The 21,309-nt window shown below is 39.4% G+C and overlaps 4 protein-coding genes across 5 annotated transcripts in view; 3 read left to right on the plus strand and 1 right to left on the minus strand.

Moving 5' to 3' along the window:
* The first annotated feature begins 668 nt into the window (after window positions 1–668).
* Window positions 669–8,532, plus strand: LOC118330721 (nucleobindin-2-like). The gene is made up of 13 exons (XM_035665373.1): window positions 669–786; window positions 1,309–1,454; window positions 1,783–1,890; window positions 1,991–2,123; window positions 3,189–3,292; window positions 4,776–4,961; window positions 5,202–5,292; window positions 5,547–5,605; window positions 5,726–5,818; window positions 6,056–6,145; window positions 6,326–6,496; window positions 6,907–6,961; window positions 7,251–8,532. The coding sequence occupies exons 2-13, from the start codon at window positions 1,320–1,322 to the stop codon at window positions 7,346–7,348; spliced, it is 1,323 nt and encodes a 440-aa protein (XP_035521266.1). The 5' UTR covers window positions 669–786; window positions 1,309–1,319; the 3' UTR covers window positions 7,349–8,532.
* Window positions 8,508–13,813, minus strand: si:dkey-10o6.2 (uncharacterized protein LOC100124608 homolog). Its single transcript, XM_035665374.1, has 7 exons — window positions 13,512–13,813; window positions 13,314–13,438; window positions 13,151–13,217; window positions 11,853–12,006; window positions 10,425–10,567; window positions 10,178–10,288; window positions 8,508–9,167 (listed from the first exon to the last, which is right to left on the minus strand). Exons 1-7 carry the CDS (start codon window positions 13,803–13,805, stop codon window positions 8,988–8,990), a joined length of 1,074 nt encoding a protein of 357 aa, XP_035521267.1. The 5' UTR covers window positions 13,806–13,813; the 3' UTR covers window positions 8,508–8,987.
* A 69-nt stretch (window positions 13,814–13,882) lies between these two features.
* Window positions 13,883–18,703, plus strand: LOC118330720 (1-acylglycerol-3-phosphate O-acyltransferase Pnpla3-like). Of its 2 annotated transcripts, XM_035665371.1 has the most exons (10): window positions 13,883–13,968; window positions 14,072–14,218; window positions 15,282–15,514; window positions 15,999–16,064; window positions 16,188–16,397; window positions 16,513–16,573; window positions 16,681–16,881; window positions 17,076–17,217; window positions 17,869–17,976; window positions 18,302–18,703. In XM_035665371.1, exons 2-10 carry the CDS (start codon window positions 14,083–14,085, stop codon window positions 18,603–18,605), a joined length of 1,461 nt encoding a protein of 486 aa, XP_035521264.1. In that variant the 5' UTR covers window positions 13,883–13,968; window positions 14,072–14,082; the 3' UTR covers window positions 18,606–18,703. The 2 variants fall into 2 exon arrangements, with proteins under 2 accessions (XP_035521264.1, XP_035521263.1); XM_035665370.1 differs by having other exon boundaries at window positions 13,894–14,218.
* A 1,885-nt stretch (window positions 18,704–20,588) lies between these two features.
* The window catches only part of LOC118330434 (patatin-like phospholipase domain-containing protein 2), a 4,513-nt gene continuing 3,792 nt past the window's right edge, over window positions 20,589–21,309 (plus strand). Inside the window, exon 1 of the mRNA XM_035664956.1 lies at window positions 20,589–20,832. Within this exon, the coding sequence (XP_035520849.1) occupies window positions 20,646–20,832 (187 nt within the window). The 5' untranslated portion in view covers window positions 20,589–20,645. The remainder of the gene's footprint in view (window positions 20,833–21,309) is intronic.

The raw sequence follows: 21,309 nt of genomic DNA on the forward strand, positions 1-21,309 counted from the left end.
TAATGTAAAGTTCAAATATCTTAATTTGGGGACTTTTCAAAGCAAATATTGATTGATGTGATTGTTTGCAATTAAATCACCATATATATTTCTGCCACCCTTAAAGTCTCCATGCCACCTTCTGTCTACTATAATGATGCAATAACCAAGAATAAACAGACAAAACACACAAACTGTACATTTCTTAATATGATTGCTCTGGATTTTTTTTTTTGAAATTAGCTTTTGAACTGTTTTGTAATTTGTAAAACAGTCTCTGTGTTTTTGCAGCATTGATAAATGTTGGTACACGCACCACTTCAATTCCACTACAGTCCTCAATCATTTACATCTCCGTTCATTTAATTTGCACTGACCATATGCTCTCGTGTACAAACAGGCTGTATAATGAAATATGTGTAATTCACTTTAAACCATGAACCATGTCCCTCGCATCAAACACTAACTCCGCCCTCGTCTGGTGTTGACTGAACGCCACGTACAGTTTGTCTCAACGCACCTTAAGCCACGGGTTGGCGGGTTGATACGCTTTGACTGACAGGTCGAGCGTCCAATCAGCTCTCAACGCGACTCTTTCACAAAGAAAGTATACTTCTGCTGCCCAATGGGGGCGGTGGGGGGCGGGGCGTTGTCATGGCGACCACAACCTTTTTCTGTAGGTTGTGGTCATAGGAGGCTTGTATTGGTGGCAGATGACAGCTGTAAACAAGCTCCAGTGAGGCTCGGGCACTTTGAGGAACAACTTACCGGTTAAAGCACGATAAAGAGTCAAAAGAGGAGCTCAAAGTAAGTGTCTGTTTACAAGTGAGTGTTGTTGTTTTTTACACGAAGCTTGTTTTGTAGCTTTTCTACATGTATGGGTTAATGAATTAGCTAACATCTTCACTAAACCATCATCTCTAAGCTGCCCGGGCTTTGAATGATAGCGTTAGCCCGTGTGTTTGTGTTTGTCATGAGTGAGTAACAGCTTCACGAAACACTCCTTCAAGTTATTTGTTTGAAGTGAGCTCGCCGTGTCTTTATCCACCAAACACGTGTGTTGCACAGTCCTTTGCTTGTGTTACAGAGTTGCATCAATTGCATAACCTCATCCCACATTGTCTCCAGATTACGTTGTGCCTCGTACCAGTTTTGCAATGCTTGAGAAATGAAGGGTGTTGTTTTTAAGGATAGAGCATCTCCACACATCACTGGTTAGACACACTGGACACATAGGCCGAACAAAGCTCTGTGAGAGACGTACCATATTCATGTAACATGACCAAGTTATAATTATTTACACAATTAACTCCTTTCTTTTTCTCTAAGTACGTAAGCAGATGGTGAGAGGTAAAACCTTGGCCCATTGTGGGCTGGTTCTGCTGAGTTTGTGGGTGTGTATCCAGTCAGTGCCTATCAGTGTGGACAAGACCAAAGAACAGCCTCAAGAGGAACTGCAGCCACCACAGAGCGCTGTGAGTCAGATAAACTGTCGTATACAGGGATCTAAATCTTGGTCTTATTACTAATTGCACCAAATACCTCTCAGTCATTCAAAGGAGGGGATCATTTGGGCTTAAAGTGTCTAAGACAGGGTTGTTGCACATGAAAGTACACTTGCTTTGGGTAAAGGGTTGACGGGAGTATTGCTCAAAACAAACGAGCAGTATCAGGTTAAATGATATGCTACCATTTTTTGGGAAGATTTAAGCGACACAAGAGTTTTCCTTAATGGCCCTGAGTCAAGTTAAATGTACATTTCATTCCGACAAACACTGATGTGTGCTTTGGTTTGCGCTTCAGGACACTGGGCTGCACTACGACCGCTACCTCAGGGAAGTCATTGAGTTCCTCGAGAAAGATCCCCACTTCAAAGAAAAGCTCAAAAATGCAAACATAGATGACATCAAGGTTCGTCTGCATACTCACTAAACATTCCATTATTTTGTAAGCTGTTTGTTGACATGAACAGTTTGTATTGAACTGGGCCCTGTTGATTTTCCGCTTGCAGCATGGCAAACTTTCCAAAGAGCTGGACTTTGTCCACCACAACTTTCGGACTAAGCTGGACGAGCTGAAGAGGGAGGAGATGAACAGGCTGCGGATGCTCATCAAAGCCAAACATGACATCCAGGAGGGTAATGGTAAGTGTCCTGCGTATCTTGTTTATGTGTCTCTGACAAACTTGTGCTTATTCAAGCTGCACAAGAAGTTTTGTAATACACAGTTGGGTCATCGTCAAATATAGGATGTGGCTACTCGACACAGGAACATGATGTAATACTGCACCTAGCTCAGCTAACAGTGGTTAACAAAGGTTCTGTGAAAAAAGAACATAGATACAGGTGGAAGTCATAACACATCACCTTTTTAAAAACATAATGGTTGGAGACATTATGCAGGATGGTGCAAGTTGTAGAAACATTTTAGAGGTGGTGTCATATTAAATACAAACACAGGAATCCCTAGCCATCGTGCTAAATTCACACCTACTTTCTCTTTCCAGTGTAAGTTTGAGCTGAGCTTCAGTAAACAAACTGGGTTTGTGTGTTGAATGACACAATCTCTCAGTTTTTAGTGTGAAAAATCAGTTACTGTCTAGTGCAGGTGAGAGAGAGAAGCAATATTTTCTTTAAATCTGATTGTCTACACTTTAATTTGTTTGCAGAGAAGAGGCATCAGCAGCAGGTTGAAAGGCAGTCTCTCCTAGACACATTTACTGTAACCAAAACAACAGGAATCTCATGATTTTACTCCGGTTATTATTAAACCTTTCTCTGCCTACTTTTCTACCCACACATTGTTCTTTTCTTGTCCTTTGTATGTCACATCGTGTCATATGTCTGTTTCATGATCCTACTCCTCAAAGACCTCCACACATATATTCCTTTGTGGTACAGATACACTTAAACAAGAAGAGGTTTCAGGTAGCAAACAGCTTAAACATGGTTATACATGGTGGATACATAAGACACTTCTATTCATTAAGCATAAAGCATGTGAACAACAGTAGAATCATGTGTGAAGGTCATTATATTATAGCAAAAAGGAAAGGAAACTCTTGACTATCACAAGCATTTCCCTCACAGGTGAAAGCAGTCTAAAATATGCAAAATATCTGTTTCATCTTTTTATGTTATGTTTATGTTTAACTGCAAAACACTTCACACAACAGTTAAATAAAATGTTTCATTAATACCTTCTCGCAGGCCGGACAGCGAGCCACCAGGCCCTGCTGAAACAGTTTGACCACCTCAACCACCTGAATCCAGACACTTTCGAGGTGGAGGACCTGGACCGCCTCATCAAATCGGTACGGTTGGTGATGAAAAAACACCTGGATAATGTTCATTAAGTAGATCTTTACTGTAGTAGATCTGGCCTTTTTAACCAGCAGTTGTAGTATGTAGTAGTTGCGGGTGCTCACTCATATAAAAGTTAACTAAGAAGGCAAAAATTCATCAGCTACGGTTCTTGCTTTTCAGAGTAATTTTATTCAGTAATAATTGTATTTTATTAATAACATGACATAGCGTATACAAATAGGAACCTACTTCTGTACGCAGTGTGTAGACTCATATTGACTGTTCAAGTAGCACAAATAGCTGAAAATCTGTTCTAAGACAACCGCCTACATATGCACATGGCAACCACAAACAATCATTAGTGTAAGTACTATTAGATTATCTGTAGATACAGATTTCTACATTTTGTTAGAGTTAGTGATTTTCTTTCTTATTTTTTTGTCTTAGAGCCTTGAATGGATAAGACCAGCACTCAAAATTAAGAGATCAGACTGACTGTGATCAGCAGGGTGATTTTATTGTTAGGTCTGAGTCAGTTAGACTTCGTGACAGTTGCAACAAACTGAAGAGAAAAGTTAATTTCGAGCTCTGGATAAGACTTTTAAACTTCTACTGAACATGTTCATATACACTGTTTGTGTGTACTATAGTGCTGCTGCTTATATGTAACTGCTTCACAGTCATACGCATAGTAAACAACGGCCTGCCTCATGTTATCGCTGCAATTAGGATGGATGAGAACTACAGAGAATTACAGGTGTCAAACAGTGAGCCGTGTTTCTCAGGACTGCTCATGAACTCTTCTCTGCTAGCTCATATGTCAGCTCTACTAACCAGTCCGGCCTTTTCTGAGAGCTTTATGTATTTTGCTGGAGCGAAGTCACAGGGTTTGGCATGTCTTTCTGGTTATACAGTGGCGTTAACAGTCAAATACATGCAAATCCAGATATTTTGTGCAGTTGTAGGTTTGTGTCACGTCATTTTTTTTCACTTATGCCTTGGGACTGCTTGGTCAAAACCATACTGATAAATGTTTGCTCTGTTTATGAGACTTTTATTTGACACTTGTTGCCCCTGTTGACAGAAGCGGTAATGTTTCTCCTGCCACAGTTCATCTGGTTTCGAGGGGTATCTGATTGAATCTGACCTGGTGGCAGGCATTAAGAAAAACTATACAGAAATATAGCAATAGCCAATCTTCTTGCTAAAGGTTTTGTTTGATTATCTCGGCCATATAGCGGCATCAGCATTGAATTGAGACTGTTTTATAACCAGTTAAAAACTCCTTATAGTACGTTTAACAATCAATGACCATAACATTTCCTTGTTGAAACTGCTCTTTAGGAATTTTAGGACATTTTAGGACAATCCGATGTTCAGCAATTGCATCACTTGTGTGGGAATCAATTCATGAAATGTGTAGTGTACCAGTATGAGCTGCACAATGCAGGTGTGAATTTCCTCTTCTCAACTTTTTGTTTTCATTTGTAGGCGACCAAAGACCTGGAGAACTTTGACAAGGGCCACCACGATGAGTTCAAGAGGTACGAAATGATGAAGGAGCATGAGAGGAGGGAACGTCTGAAAGCCCTGGATGAGGAGGAGCGCAAGAGGGAGGAGCAGCACTACGAGGAGATGAAAAAGAAACATGCAGAACATCCAAAAGTTAACCACCCTGTAAGAGACTTGCTTTAGGGAAGTTAACTGATGCAAGTAGAGATTACAACTCATTTAGTGACATAGTATTAAGAGTCCTCATTTATTAGTTATTATGAGATATTAGTTGGTAGAATTCTAAACATGTTAGGGACTATGCAGAACAACATTATTTGTAACATGAAGGAAACTACGGTCATATGTTTGAAGATAAACTGACACCTACTGTATATATATGTGTGTGTGTGTGTGTGCGTGCAGGGCAGTGAAGACCAGCTAAAGGAGGTGTGGCAGGAGGCAGATGGTTTGGATCCAGAAGACTTTGATCCCAAGACCTTCTTCAAATTGCACGGTAACCATATCTGGGTCTACAGAACGACTAATGACTAGTTTCCACTGCTCTCTTAAATAAACGACCAGTCAAATCAACCATTGAATTCTACAATCTAGTAACAAAAATCTTCTGCCAAATGTGTTGTGTGTAGACTAGTGATCCACTAAGCACAATAAAGCCTACCACACTATTGACATAGTATTAATCTGAGTAAATTAATTTGTATAGATGAAATTGTCTTTTAATAACAGCCATTTGGTATTGCGTTGCAGACACCAATGGAGATGGCTTCTTTGATGAGAGCGAACTTGAAGCTCTCTTCACTAAAGAGGTATTTATGTTGATGTATGTATGACAAACTGCCCTGATGTTCTGCACGTTTTAGGATAATGTAATATATATAAATGAAGAAGCCTTAAAGTTGAACTTTGTATCCGTATGTGTCTTCAAGCTGGAGAAGGTGTACAACCCTGAAAATGTAGAAGACGACATGGTTGAGATGGAGGAAGAGAGACTGCGAATGAGAGAGCATGTTATGAATGAGGTGAGCCACCACAATAACAAAACAGATACGGAAGCCATCTCATGTGTATTATTAAAACAGTAATGATCAGGCCCCACAAATGGACCGGGCATACTTTGAATGAAGTCAGTAAAAAGATTAAATTCAGTCAGTTTGACCATTTAACATTAACAGAGGTAGGGAGTTGAAAGATTGAGGCTTTCTCCTCTCCAATGATTAATCTTGAAGACTTCTTATTGGCTGTTCTTTGATGTTCAGGTTGACACCAATAAAGACAGACTTGTGTCACTGAGCGAGTTCATGGCAGCCACAAAGAAGGAGGATTTCATGGAAAAAGACGAGTGGGAGGTAAGATTCTCTAGAAAAGTCTGATAATGGAGACAGGAACAGGAGGTTTCAGGGCATCCTGGTAGCTCACCTGGTAAAGGTGCAGTGGCCATGAGTTCGACTCCAACCTGTTGCCCTTTGCTGCGTGTCATCCTATTCTTCATTTAATTTATTACATCCTTTAATTTCCTGCCTCCACAGACTTTAGATCAAAACCCCCTTTACACCGAGGAGGAGCTGAGAGAGTATGAACAGCAACTGGCCCACGAGGAGAATGACATCAACAAAAAGTCGGCCGACCTGCAGAAACAGAGGGAGGAACTTGAAAGGAAAGAGGAAGAACTCAATGCTCAGAAGTTGGGGCTACAGCAGGTGAATTTAAAAATGAATTATTTGCAGTTGATTTCTTCCGTCTGCAGTCGCTTGACATGTGCAACAAATGTAAAAAAGTAATATCCCCACTGTAACCCATAGTGCAAATGAGTTCAAATAATTTCGATGATGTGCATGATTTGTTTGCCTGTGAAACATTTACTTCCTTGTAACAACACTGGTGAGCCGCACCCAAAGGTTATTGTACATTACCGCTTACTGTTGCTAAGTTCACGCAAATATCTTATCTATCTTATCTTATATCTTAGCATTTCTTTGTCAAGGTGTAACTTAATGTGTACTTCTGGTACTGTTGTGTTCTTACAAAATATTTCTGTTGATAAGCTGAGCAGAGATTGCCACTTATATTGTGATGTTCTAACATTCTCCATTGTGTTTTCTCTGTTTAGGCAGTAGAAGAAATGGAAAGGTTAAAAGCTCAAAACTCAAATGTTGAGGTCAAACGTAAGTACCACATTGCAGTGATTGTTGTTTAAACCCAATTTAACCAAGGAGTTGACACAGAACACAAACTTTTACACTAACGCACAGTTAGAAATATCAGAGGTACTGTTATTTAGTATTGCACTTCTATGAAGCTGGAGGACTCAAAATACACTTTAAAAAAGAATGATCATAAAGCAGCAAATGCCAAGAACTTCTGCACCACCAGTAGTAACATCCTTTCATCTTCAGCCACATGATCATGTAAGTTAAACCCATCAGCCTGATCCAATATGACTCTCTGTTGCAGAGCCGGGAGCTGAATCTGCACCAGTTGTACCAGGAAACAGTCAACCACTGCCCCCCGGTCACCAGCAGCAAGGTGTACCGGTGCCAGGACACTCTTAGCAGTGCTCAATGCACCGTGTGCTGTATGAATGCCAGAGAGCATGTGTGCGTGTTTGCCTTGTAATTATTCCAATTTTCCATTTTTGTTTAGGATTTTCAAAAAAAAACAACACAATTTTAACAAAAATCTGCCTAAATATTAAGAGCACAGGCTTGTTCAGGCTTCAGATTTAGTGCCAGTGCCCATTATGCCCGATTTGGCTGCATAAATCAGACTTGAAATGTGGAGCTGGTCCAGTTTTCTCCGTGTACAATCGACCCTTTTGTTTTTGTCATTTTGATCTTTTATCACAACAAGGACGCCCATGTTCTCCATGGGAAGTGCTTTGGGGTGAAATGGGAGGGCTTTTGGCCTGATATGTGAATGTTTTGTTTAGTGCACACTGCAGTTCATTGTCACTGATACTGTCTGTTAGAGGAAATACTTTTGAAGATTAATTTATTTATTCCATTAAAGGGAGCCAGTTCAGAAAAATGAATGTCAGAAACGTAACTTTAGAGAGTTTATGTTGTCCTGCTGCCTAATGACTGAAATGGTCCTATTTACTTTACTTGTGTTTCACCACGTTAATTTTCACGTTTGTTTTATGGTTTTATTTTTAGAATGTGACCATGTATACCTAGGTTGGTGTGAAAGTATGCTGTCAATCAACATTTCAAAACCACAGTTGACTTTGTCCTAATACATCTAAACTGTTTTATATAAGTTCTTAAAAGGAGTCCGTACTGCAACAACTACCCACAATTCTCTTCAGTCATCATGAAATTCTTCAAAGCCATTTTATTTTTACAGTTTATGTCTACATTCCTTCAATTGTCCTTTCCAGCTGTCGTCCCCTTTTGGACCAGATGATTGAAGGATATATTTAGTTTACAGAGTTAGATATATTTAAATCTTTTAATTTAATCTAATTGTAATGGTGTTAGAGTGACGGTTGTATGGATTCTGAAGTGGTTGTGTGTGTTCACTGTGTTTGTGAGTGTCTGTGAATCTTTATGATTTTTGATGATAAAATACTAACTTATTTTTTTCTCTGCGCACTGTGAATTAAACTACAGCTGGTTGTATCTGACCTTGAATTTGATCACCTCATTGGTAAAAATTAAATTAAACTCCAAATATATATATATATAAATAATTCTAGATTAATACAACAGATACAATGACAAACATAGTTCATCTTTTAATGATAATATACTGGTTGATTTATTTTTATGGCCCCTTTTCAAAAAGCAGTTAAATCTAAAGCTAAATCCACCAGCCAATGTCCTGAATTCATGAAAATATTGTACAAGGTTTGAATGTGGACAATAAAGTGAATGAGCTTGCAGATTTGAGGTTTGTGCCTCTCCTTTTGTAAAATCATACACAGTAAAAGTATATCGAACTGTAAAAAGCTAATAAAAAATTGAACAAATAAAACATACACATCCACTCACTGATTATCTAATAAACAATCATATTCAAAATACAATTAAAAATGTAAAAACATTGTGGATCGAAAGTGACATATTCATCATTTTGCCGAAAATAAGATTTTCCAGTCATGTCTTAAAAGCTCAGCAGGGCAGTTGCTGACAAAACGACAACACACTTGTAATCAACAGTTGTGTATGAATGAACTGATGGGTCGAAAATTCAGTTTTTTCCGTATGAGTCATTGAAGCGCTCAGTGAGGTAGGCGCCCGCTGTCACTGGAGGGTATTTGTTGGAGCCATCACAGCAGGTGATGAGAGCGTCGTCATCCGGCTGGACAAAGAAAGCCATAGACTGACGTGTGCCAGAGTCTCCAGCAGGGGGCAATAAGACTCTGTGGAGCTGAGAGACAGGACAACTGCAATAAGAAGCTTTTACATTATAGAAATTAGTTTTTTTTGTGTCACTTAATGAATTCATAGTGAACTTGAACCTAATTTTATTTTTGTTTCTATTCTATTACTATAATTCTCCTTTAATCGTTCTAGTTACGCTGAAATTGGCATTGTTCTACAATGTCTTGTACAATTACTATAGTTCAGTCAGGACCACTTTTGTCAAAATAACTTATTTCCAAATGCAGAATTTTATATTTGGCAGTAGGACTCTGTTCTGGGACCTTCCTGCCCTTCCATGTGCATCCCAGGGTACATAACAGACCAAGCATCAATGGCAACAGAAATGACATTGATTAAATCAGATACAGCATAAAAGGAGGAGCTGGGGTGGAGGGGTGGTTGCATAGTGGTTTGCAGAGGAAGCAGCAAAGGTAGGCAGGCTTAAAGCAGCTTAAATAAGGCGCCCTGAATGACATTTTTCCAATTGGATGCTTGAAGGGAATCAGCTGAGCTATCAGCTGATGTAGCTGGAATTGAGGGCTGAGCTTGACTTCGTGGCTAACGACCAAGTGGTCCATGTGTGTAAAGTCAGTGGTCTCCTATTTTGTGTACTGTAATAGTTGTGCCATAAGCCAAACAAATCTATTGCTTTTTGAAATCTTACTATCCTTATTTCTAGTATTGACTGAATAGCAATTACTCATCCTTTGATATAACCTACTGTAAATGTAGACAAATTACTGTAAGTTATTCAGTGGTAAAGTCATTAATTTATCCCTTATTTTATTGTTGTGCCAAACATAATGGCTGATATCTTCTCAAGCAAAGAGGACCTTCTAGAGACTGGTTAGATCTTGAATATGTCTTGTTAAGCCCCATGCTCGTACTTGTGTCCTTTTTATAATTAAAAAAAATCAATAAACTAAACTAAAAAATAAAATAAAAAGACTTAAATCCACCAAAACGTTTTCATTCAAATGTGAGACATAGGTGCAAAACCTCCTCTCAACTCACCACAGAGACAAGCTGATCGCTGGTCCAGCGCTGCAGCAGGTCAGCGATATTGATGAGGACCATTCCGGGGATTCTGGGAGCACAGATGAATTCACCTGAACGTCTACGCACCTGGAGGTTGACAAGTGTCAGGTGAATTACATGAATGGAGATTTCTTTGTGTAGATGTAGTCCTAAGGCTTCACTTAGTTTTAACAGTTTATATTTTGTCTTGAATTCAGAGAGGTGGAGTTGTCAGTGGTTTTACCTGCAAACCTTCAGAGCTCTGAAACAACAGGGTGATGCTGCCATAGTCTGAATGCTCTCCACATCGCAGCTGACCCTCCTTCACTTTCTCACTGTTAACTGGTGGGTAGTACAGAGACCGCAGGGTTGTGCCATTCTGATCAGCTAAAGGAGACACAACAATGTTGTTAAAACCTGCCTGGTATATTAGTATCACAAGAGTGTAGAGTTTTCTCTGGGCTCCAGGTTCAGTACTACTGGGAGTGTTTTTGGCTGTGGTATAAGAACAAAAGTGTACTTAAAGGCCTGGCTGTTGTTCCAGTAAACAGGAGCCTGTTGGATACACAGGGGGTCTTTCAAGATGATGATTGTTTTGTTGTTGTTGTGTTGGTCCCTAAACTTTGCAGGTTTTTTTCATTTAACTTCTTTAATGCTCTTGTTACTTGAATTATCTTGAATATTGTGTTACATTGTTCACATTTACACAAGACAGGATCTTAAAAGATCTTATTAGTAAAATAAGACTTTTTACAAAGTTCCTCCAAATATTAAGTCTAAATCAGCATAATTGATGCCTAAACTTCCTTGACTTCCTTTACTGACAATGTAGAAGTCAAACACAGTTAACTAGAGCAAAGTTTGAATAAATACACCAGCAGGGGAAGTGTGTGAGGAAAGTGCATGGGTAATGCTGCACTTTCTTAGTAACCATTCCCTCTGTGCTCTTGAGCAAATCTCTTTTTAGCCACTCAGCAGATTACAATATTCTGACTTTTAATGTGTATGTTGCATTTTTATGTACTGCTGGGTAGTTTAATACAGCAATGCATCATATTCTATAAAACCATTGTATGTTTGTATCATCGCTGTCCTGTGAGAACCACGTCTCTTAAGTCAACTTTTCTTGAGCTCTGAAAAAAAAAAAAAAAACAGTTTTCAGCTTTGTGACAATTAGTTTTCCAGCTAATCCAAGAGCGTTTTAAATAATTCATTAATTACTAATTATAGTTAATGTACTTTAAGTATAAGGAACATTCTCATTCTCCGGTTTATCAGAAAAAAATGGAGATATATGGTTTTCACAGGGAGGGTATGAAAAACTGTACTCTGAAAAGTAACTAGTAACTGAAGCTGTTGGACAAATGTAGTGGAGTAAAAAAGTATTGGCTTCTGATATTTAGTGGAGTAGAGGTATACAGTTACCTAGAATAGAAATACTCAATTAAAGTATTAAGTATAGCACTTGAGTAAATGTACTTAGTTACATTCCACCACTTAATGTGAGAAGGTCCACAAACACTCATAAGACCTCATGCAGATAAACAAAGGATCAAGTCAGAGGGATCAGCTGATGTGGACTCACTGTCTCTCTACATGACATCCAGCTTGAACCAGGGCAACAACAACACGCTCCATAGTGAGCGCAGTGAGAGTGGCGTTTTGTACATACTTCCAATGAAACGGTGTGCACCCAGGAACACCTCGGGGTCCAGACCCAGACTGTGGGCCACCACCCTCAGCACCCGCAGGCTCAGCTCTTTACAGCGCAGGAAGAAAGACGTATGGATCTCCTGGAACCCTGTTAGAGCACCGGAGGGCCATTTCTACAGCAGGGGAGAACAGAATTAGAGCCTGATACTAGATTTGTGCAGACAAAACTGACATAAAAAGTTCTTGTTATTTATTGTTTTAACATAAACGCATAACATGAGCAAAAATCTTTTCTTAAAATTGGTTTAAAAAAAAAAAAAGGTACCAAATATTCTATTTCTGCCAATAGAATCTCCTAAATGTTACACACTGGACCTTTAAAATAATTACAATATGGACTGAGCAGGACACTTGTATATCTATATTTCTGTACTGCAATTTCCTGGTTTCTGTTTCATGTGCAGATACTGATATAGCTGTGATAAATCAATATCGGCTGCTTATATTAGCATGAAAATACTCCAATACAAGTAAAAGTCCTGCTTAAGTAAAAGTATTATCAAAAAAAATGTGCTTAAAGTATCAAAAGTAAAAGTACTCATTCTGAAGAAAAATGTTCCATGTTTTAACATCTACAGCAGATGTTTAAGGTTGCACTCGTCTTAACTACTTTATATGCTGTTGGTTAGTTTAATCTACTGCAATGCATCATATTCTGCAAGATCATCATGTGTTTGTCGTTGCTCTCTTTGTGACAATGCTTTTTCCAGCTAATTCAGTTCAGGCAGTAGGAGGATTTTCTCAGAAACACTTAATTATCAATTTCAAAAATGTGGAGATGGATTTCATTGGAGAGGAATTGTATGACAAATTGTAATCTGAAAAGCAACTAGTGACTAGGGGTGAGTATTGGCAAGAACCTCACGATACCATACGTATCACGATATTGCGATATAAATAGAGATATCAGATGATATTGATCAGAGGACAAATTGAATCAAAACTATTTCATTCAAAACAGCCTCTCCATTTTATTAATTTCCATGACATTCACTGAAAAAAATATTATATATCGCGATATATTGCCGTATCGATATTTTTTACCCACCCCTACTAGTGACTAAAGCAGTCAGATAAATGTAGTGGAGTAAAAAGTACAATATTGATCTCTGAGATGTGGTGAAGTAGAAAGATGCATAACAAGGAAATGCTCAGTAGGCAAATTGAATAAATTTACTTGGTTACATTCCACCACTATCCCGATGTAGGTCTGTTGTGTAAAACGAACAAAGTCTAACTCTGACAGTGAATCATTACTATATCAGGGTCAAGTGAAGCAGTGTTGAATGCCTCCTTTAGGTCTCCAGGTCGACGTGGATTCAACCTGAAAAGCAGTTATTCACATTAAAAACCATTATATTGTGCAGATAAGTGTGTGTGTGTGTGTGTGTGTGTGTGTGTTGCTCATTTTCTGATCTACCTCTCAGTCTCCAGAGACACCCAGCCGTGGTTAGGACTGTTGGCAAAGCTTTTCCTGCTGAAGGGTTGTTTCACTTCATCTGGCTGCAGGAAGAACCTCTTGGATATGTCCATAACACGATCCACCTATCCAGACAAACCAGGAGACATCTCACTCTGAGCACTTTCCAAATAACTCACCTTCATTTGCTGTTCTCACCTCCTCCTGGGTGATGCCCGTGTTCTCCAGAAAAACAAAACCAACTTCTGTAAAAGCAGTTTTCAACTCTTTGCTCAAGTTGCGCATCTGCTCGTCTGTGACATCTTCCTTGCTCAGGCTGTACGCGCCAAAGTCCACCACCGGGATGCTCATTTTAAAACTCAAAAAGTGTGTTTGAAAGAATCTGAACGCAGAGCTGCAGGATCGCTCACACCATGGATTATTAAAAAGCTGCTCTCCAGTGTTGCGACCTGTATATATGTCTATGGTTGCGACCATGTTTTGTGTGGTCATGTGATTTTTTTTCAGCCAATAGGAAAAGAGATCATAATGGCAGAAAGAATTACACAATTATTGATTACCCTTTCACCTTTGGGTGATGTTCGCAGGTGATGTGTAGGTTGGCGGCTGGCCAACAGGATCGTCCTCACTTTAATCTTACTTTTCAACAAGTTGGGTTAGTTTCTGTGGTAGATTGGTACAGTCCGGACTCTTGCTGGTGGAGTCTCACCTGAGGAAAATGTTTGATTTGAATAAAGAGTGGAGCATCTCCTTTGCAGGATGCGGCTTTATGGGGATTTATTATGTGGGTGCCACCAGCTGTATCCTCGAACGGTTCCCTCGTTTAATACAAGACGCCTCTAAAATCTACGGAGCGTCTGCGGGTGCTTTGATGGCGACTGTTCTGAGTGTTGGGATCCCCCTGGGTGAGTTGTGGGTTCCCTCTCCACAGACCAAACTTCATTCAAAAAATCTGTCATTTTAACGTGGTTTTAGTAATAGTTTAAATGAAGCAATATTCAATTGCATTTCAATCACTACGTTTTATTATATAACTCGGCATAGGTCTAATGCATCAAGCAGCATTGTCCATGAGTTTTTTTTTTGTCTTAAAAAAAACTTTCTAGACTTTTGACGTTTGTTTTTCCTTAATTACTGTAAGATATTGATTTTGCAATTGCATGTCTAGCTGTTTGACCTCATTATTCTCTGCATGGCCATGGAAGAAAGCCTGTGCTGATATTCTGATATGTGCTGTGTTTGTTTGTTGCACCTTGTTTGGACATATCTGAGTTTTCTGAGATCTTAGTTAAGATTGGGCCTGGTTTCACAGACAAGGCTTGGGCCTAGTCCCAGACTAAAATGCCTAAAATTGAGATGTCTTAACTCAAAGCAACTTGCAGTGATTTATCTTAAAATAGTTGTAGATTTATCCTGTTCTGGATTAAACGATGATAATTGCAAAATGGAGGATACTATGACCTATTTTAAAGGAGACTGGTTTAACTTCTGCTTAATCCTGTTTGTGAGGATGTCTGTAGACAATTTGGAACATCCAACATGCACCTGCTTTCCTCCTTTTAGTCTTGCCTTACTCCAGGACTCCATTGTCTTTGACTAACTAAACCAACTTTAAGACACGTTAGTGAAAGCCGATTTAAATGTTTTAGTTTAACTAATTCACATTTGTTTGACAGTACAAGATGCATAGAAAACACAAAACATTTTAAATCAAAAGGAGTAATCTAATATATGTCCTTAGTGGAAAAACCCCAGTTTTTCAGGATTTATCAGGATTTCTATTGTTACACCTGCAGTGTTATGTGACATACATTTTTCTGCTGTGTGAGCTTCTAAACTGTTAGTTTATTACTTAATAGTTTTATTTTGAAAAAATATACATATCCTGTTTATTTCTTATTATGGAATCCATCCCCCTTCAGTACATCTACCAAGAATGCTCTGTAATTAATGTGTTCCTCTGTGCAGAGAACTGCTGTGCTGATTTGATGTTCATGGCCAAAGAGGCCAGGAAGCACAAACTGGGTCCCCTGCACCCAGCTTACAACCTGCTGAAAATAGTAAAGGACTCTCTGGTGAGAGGCCTTCCAGAAGACGCCCATGTTCGAGCCACGGGGAAGCTCTGTGTGTCCCTGACCAGAGTGTCTGACGGGAAGAACATACTAGTGTCAGAGTACGACAGCAAAGAGGAGCTCATTCAGGTAAATGTTTCAATTTGGTTGTTAAGCTGACCCTTTTGTCTACAGTCTTCTGAGGCCAGGAGACAGTTAAGTGTCTTGATTGAGAACATGATAGTAACCAAATAAAAGCAGTAAAACGGATTTATGATGATACAGTCATAACTTATTTTTACAGTTATGTTTAAAATTATGAAAAGCTGAATAGACACATACATTTTGTAATCTGAGGGAATGGAGAAGGAATATGCGGGGGCAGTAATTGGAGTTACCCTCCTTTACCAGAACTGGAGAAGTGATTCTGCTGGTGCAAGTGTTGCAACAGTTCTTATTTTTATCTTATCTGATGCAACTATTCAATCTTGTTTACTGTTTTGATCACCAGTCCTTCCTCCCTGGAAATAAGGCGTAAAATGCATTTGCACACATGCACATCATTGTTTGTGTTTGTCTGCATAGGGAGTTTGTGTTTCTGTACCTAATATGCAGTAATATCTGCCCTTTGCAGGCCCTTATATGCAGCTGCTTCGTCCCCTTCTACTGTGGCGTTATTCCACCCACTTACCGTGGAGTGGTGAGTGAACCAGTCGTTACACTTAAGCTAGGATCAGGGTTGGGAGGGTTACTATAAAAATAACATTATAATAATAACATTTCTGGTTCTACACACTGATCAGCAAGCTCCCTTTCCACTCAGCATTATGTGGATGGTGCCGTCAGTGACAACCTGCCACGATGTCACCTGAGAAACACAGTCACCTTCTCTGCGTATGCAGGTGAGAGTGACCTCTGCCCTCGAGGGAGCACGTTGAACTTCCACGAAGTACGCTTCAACAATGTCAGCATTCAGGTCAACTCTGAGAACATGTACAGAGTGACCAGCACCTTCTTCCCCCCAGGGCCTGAGGTGAGACACAAAAACTCAAGACAAGTAATACAGATGGAGCGTGAACACCTGTAATATTACATAATATTAAACAGATTTAGCTTGCATCCTCACCAAGGACCTTTGGATTTTACAGGGAATGGCTGAAATCTGCCAGAATGGCTACATAGATGCTCTACGCTTCCTGCAAGAGAACAGTAAGGAGATCATCTACTGTTGAATATACATGTAAACAGAAGGTAGGGAACAAAAGTTTGGCTGATGGTGCTTCATATTGTAGAAATCATCTAAATGTCCATCACAGAGCTGATCAGCAATGAGTGTCCAATGAGAAGTTTGGAGACGGATGCAACCAAACCTGCTTGTTGTGAGCTGGTAAAGGAGCCGACTGAAGCTGAAGAGTCCAACGAGAACACACAACTGGATGCACTGAAACCACCTCAGGAAGCGCACGGGTGGCTGGATCCTAAGCTCATAGAGAACCTCCCAGTTAACATTAAAAAGGGTAAAAAGGCGTCTGGCATGGTTATGATCCACAGGGAAATCCTCTTTGTTTGTGAAAAAACACACGCAGTACAGAAAGGATTGTGATTGAAACCAATGAAACAATAATATTCCACTGAGCGCTGTGCCAGTACAGTAAATGAAATGCAGCAGAAGTAAATATGTAATGTTTGTTTTTCACTGTTTTCGTGACAGCATTGTGTGAGGCCAGTAAAGAGACACATACTGCTGGTGGTCTGTTGTCCCAGATGACCAGGTACCTGCCAAAGAAAGTGACTTCTTACCTGCAGATCCCCTGTATTCAGCCCGTGGAGTCAGCCTACTCTCTCGCCCAGAGGTATAGTCTACTGGCTTGTATTCAACAATACTTCATCCAAATTATTTCTAATAGTTAGAAATAGTGTGACGTTATCTTTGTTATTATCTTCAAACTCCACCTGTCTGGTACTGTAGTCCAAACAGGCTACAACAAATGTTACAGATGAGTTGCTAATACCGGTACTCTTTGACATAGATGTATTAATAACAGGTTGATATTTGGCTGATGATAATTGTCTTAAAGTTATTTTTGTCTCTTGCAGCTACCGAACTAGACAAACATGCCGCATTATTTTTTGGTTTCTCCCCAATATTTTTTAGAGGGAGCTATTGTACTACACTTTCTCTGACTGCTGTAGTTACTTTGCATATAAAAGTTTTTCATTTGACATAAAATAAGCTGATAATCATCTGCAGCATCTATTTCTTGTTGTCCCCCCCCCCCCCTTCATCTTATGTGTAAATGTGTCTGTTGTTCACAGTGAGAACTTTCATTCTTCAGTTCATTACTAATATTTGCAGCTTTCACTCAAGTGAAAATTTTAACAATTTATTACAGATTATTTACATAAATGTAAATAAGCAGTACTCATAAATGTTCTGAGTACTGCTTCTACCACTGCCAGTATGTGCTAACTTGACTCGCCAACACTTTGACTGTTCCTTTTAGACTTGTGGGCTGGATCCCAGATGTACCAAGGGACATGAGCTGGTTCTATGGCATAGCTGGAGACATATGCAAACAAGCCTCAAAGGACAAGGTGGAGGACTATGATGGGTATGCAGTGAAATTTCTCCTGCCCAGAAAAATGTCTCTAAATGTGTTGCAATGCCTTAAAAACCCTCACGTTTGGCTGTACTTGAGCTCAGCTCAGCTTTGAGGTAAATGGTATTGTTTTCCTGAACTTAAGAGTTAATTCTGGCCTGTTGATCACACTGTCTGGATCATAAATGAAGAGTCAGGGGGTCTCTCGCAATGTATTTCACTCTTAAGCAAAGTGGTTGACTGACACACCAGAACTGCCAATTAGGGAGCCACGACACCAGCACGACTAAAACTGAACTTTCCCTTTTTCCTTGTCTCCACCCTGTGCTTTTTCCAGGGAGACAGAACTGCGCCGGTGCACCAGCCTGCCATCAGGCCTGGACTTGTGGGATCAGAGAAAAGAAGACATCAACATTCTCCCAGTGACCCCAGATGCTTCTCCTTCCTCCAGTCTTACCTTCACCTGGAACACACATAGCGAGTTGGACCACATGTCCTTGACTCCACCCCCTACACCCACCTTCAGCCCCACCCCTGGGTTTGGTGAAGCCACCACAGAGTCACCTAAAAGCGCAGGTAAAGGCTGGGCTTTGGGCAGAGCCGTGGGGTGGATCCGGAATATTGCATCCGAGCAAACTTAAAACCAAAAGAAAACAGATGATTCAATGTCCTTTTCTGCATTGAAATAAATATATTTAATATTAAACAATTAAAATGTTGAATAAAGGAATGCAAAAATGTCCTGTGTTTAGTGGTGTCGTTATCAAATGTGTTTTCAGTCTATGTTAAAGCTTCACTAATTCATATTTTATATCAAATCATATTACTATATGATTAATATAACATTAATGTGTGTAATGTAATGTATGCAGTTCCATCAGGTCATTGGAACTTTTTAAGCATTTAGCATCTTTCAGCTCATTATTTTGGTCCTCTGGTCTGTAACTTTACTTAGCAAACAGACAAAGTTAGCGGCCAGCTGGTGAACATAGTGGAACTTAACATCTAAAGAGCCAGATATTGTTCTCAGTTGGTGGGTGAATAATACTGGACTTACATTTGTCACACTAAACTAATGAATGCTGACGTTCCTCTCTGTCGCTTCGATGTGTAAATGGACAACTATTTGCTTACATGGTGTGATTATGGTAATGTTGTGTTGTCGGCTTGTGTGCCCAAAAATAATCATATGCAACTTTAAAGTTAAATGACTACTATGTACTGGATAGTAAAATTTGACCATATGTCATTTTAAAGGTTATATATATGTATATATGAGATTTAAAACATTAATATGGCAGCAAACAACTATTTGCTATGTAAACATATAGTGGAGTCCTCAGCTGAGAATGATGTCACAGTCACAGCCTCTATGTGGTTGGTTTACATAGTGTGAACCCTGCTCCCTCGGCACCTGAGTAGAGTAACTCCTGTTTTTCTCATCTACATTGTTGAATTAATTTATTTTGACCAAACCAAAGTTGGTGATTAAAGACTTTTGGGTGAGTTTTTATTTTGAGTTTTATTTTGTTTCACTTTGAATGAAGTTGCAGTATTTTTATGGAGTCTGGTGACCAGGGATAGCGATATTACAGCTGTTTCTGGTCAAACGAAAGTCTGCAGGGTAAAATGTTGTCACACACTTAGAATAACAATCTGAGCCTGAGTCAGTGGCAAAAACAAGCCTAAGGATTGTACCCCAAGGATTAATGCTGGCATTGTGGCACATTGTTTTCACATTGCTGATGCTAACAAAAGGTTGGGTTGTTATAATATTACTATGGTCACAAACTGACTCAGAGAATGTGACCAGGAGGGAGCCAGGCAATAGTTTTATTTATTCACAAGAGTAATTTATTAAAACTAAGGTAAGCACAAATGAAAAATGGAGTGTGTACAGCAATGAAAGCAGCTCTTGGATGCAGGGTTGGTGTACTATGGAGGTGTTGAAGGTGAAAACCAAAAGACAATGCAGGGAGGATGTAAATAGAAAGGGAGAGGCAGTGTGAACACATGGGCCTATTTTATAGCCTAAGGGTCCAGTGAACTCAGCTGATGACCCTCCCATGTCAGCCAATCGCTTGCTGAGGTGGGCCAGGACAACTTCCAGGGGCACCGAGAACAGAATGGACAGAAAACCACAGGAACATTTTACAGTATTTCAGAAAGAAGGAAAAACAAAAATTAGTCACAGATTCAGCTGGAATACAGAAAAGAAAATTGGATGTAAGCTTAAAACGGCACCAAGTTATAAATGTATTTATATGATATTTAATCATATGATATTCTGTAAGTATTTGATAGCTGGAAGGTACACGTGAAAAAGATGCAGTTGTTTTCCCTCTTGTCCCCCCTCTCGCCCCATTACTAGTTACATAGTGTTAGTTAAGTAAGTTATGAAAACTATCACATGTCATGCAGCTGGCCTTACTCCACTCACTCCACTTATGTATGTGAGCGACTTCAACCTTCTATTTTGAAACATGTGACGTTTGAGCCTAGTAAGTTGTGCAATAACTAAAGCACTGCCCATTTTACCTCTGCAAGTGGTGAAGCTAAGATAGTGGTTTTTATGTAGATTAAAAACTGAAGGGGATCCAGATGAACCAGTTGAACTCTGATAAATAAGTGAAAGGCCTACAATATTGGTGATGTGGTTTTGAGTTGATGGAAGAGACGAGATGTTTAACTGGGATGAGGAGTGGAACATCTCTTTTGCAGGCTGTGGATTTAGGAGTATTTACTACCTGGGATCTTTGAGCTGTATCCTCCAGCAGGTCCCACAACTGGTTCATGGAGCCTCTAAAATCTGTGGAGCTTCATCTGGTTGTCTCGTGGCTGCAGCTGTGACTGTTGGGATTCCCATCGGTGAGTGTACTTTACATGGCAGATCAGGGTTTGTCCAACTCTTCAGGCCAACTTAAATAGTCTATAATAGGTATTTATTCACAGATCTTTTAGCTAAAACATACTGACATTTGTTGTTTGTCTCATGGTGATCACCTAATGGAGGAGATACAGTTGTATTACACTACTCAATTATGTAATTAAATCTGGCGTTGTCTCTCTCTCTATTATATATGTCTAAAATAAGCTAAACCTGACCATAACTTTACAAGTACATGCATTTTATGTAATGAAATCTAGTATTTTTCTCTCTTATATATGTCTAAAATAAACCCTGACCCACATTTGTAAGTAAATAAGTTATGTAAGTTATAGTGGGTCTCATCTCTCGTTGTTTCTCAGCTCTTCATTGACAGTATGGATTTAGTCAATGGATTCTGATTATAATAAAAACCAAGTTAAAGCTGTGTGTTTTAATATCTATCTATGTATATATAT

The sequence above is a fragment of the Morone saxatilis genome, unplaced genomic scaffold, assembly GCF_004916995.1.
Source record: "Morone saxatilis isolate NCDOM2014 unplaced genomic scaffold, NCSU_SB_2.0 Contig2, whole genome shotgun sequence".
In the NCBI taxonomy this organism is placed as follows: Eukaryota; Metazoa; Chordata; class Actinopteri; family Moronidae; genus Morone; species Morone saxatilis.

Bases quoted from the DNA above. Each gene is read 5' to 3' on its own strand.
- LOC118330721 (XM_035665373.1), top strand. From the start codon at position 1,320: ATGGTGAGAGGTAAAACCTTGGCCCATTGTGGGCTGGTTCTGCTGAGT. The intron at 3,293-4,775 runs GTACGGTTGGTG...TTTCATTTGTAG, and splicing joins TGGACCGCCTCATCAAATCG to GCGACCAAAGACCTGGAGAA. The intron at 5,819-6,055 runs GTGAGCCACCAC...TTTGATGTTCAG, and splicing joins GAGAGCATGTTATGAATGAG to GTTGACACCAATAAAGACAG.
- si:dkey-10o6.2 (XM_035665374.1), bottom strand. From the start codon at position 13,805: ATGACCACACAAAACATGGTCGCAACCATAGACATATATACAGGTCGC. The intron at 10,289-10,424 runs GTAAAACCACTG...GTCAACCTCCAG, and splicing joins AGAGCTCTGAAGGTTTGCAG to GTGCGTAGACGTTCAGGTGA. The intron at 9,168-10,177 runs GTGAGTTGAGAG...CCTGTCTCTCAG, and splicing joins GCGATCAGCTTGTCTCTGTG to CTCCACAGAGTCTTATTGCC.
- LOC118330720 (XM_035665370.1), top strand. From the start codon at position 14,032: ATGTTTGATTTGAATAAAGAGTGGAGCATCTCCTTTGCAGGATGCGGC. The intron at 14,219-15,281 runs GTGAGTTGTGGG...TCCTCTGTGCAG, and splicing joins GAGTGTTGGGATCCCCCTGG to AGAACTGCTGTGCTGATTTG. The intron at 16,574-16,680 runs GTAAGGAGATCA...TGTCCATCACAG, and splicing joins ACGCTTCCTGCAAGAGAACA to AGCTGATCAGCAATGAGTGT.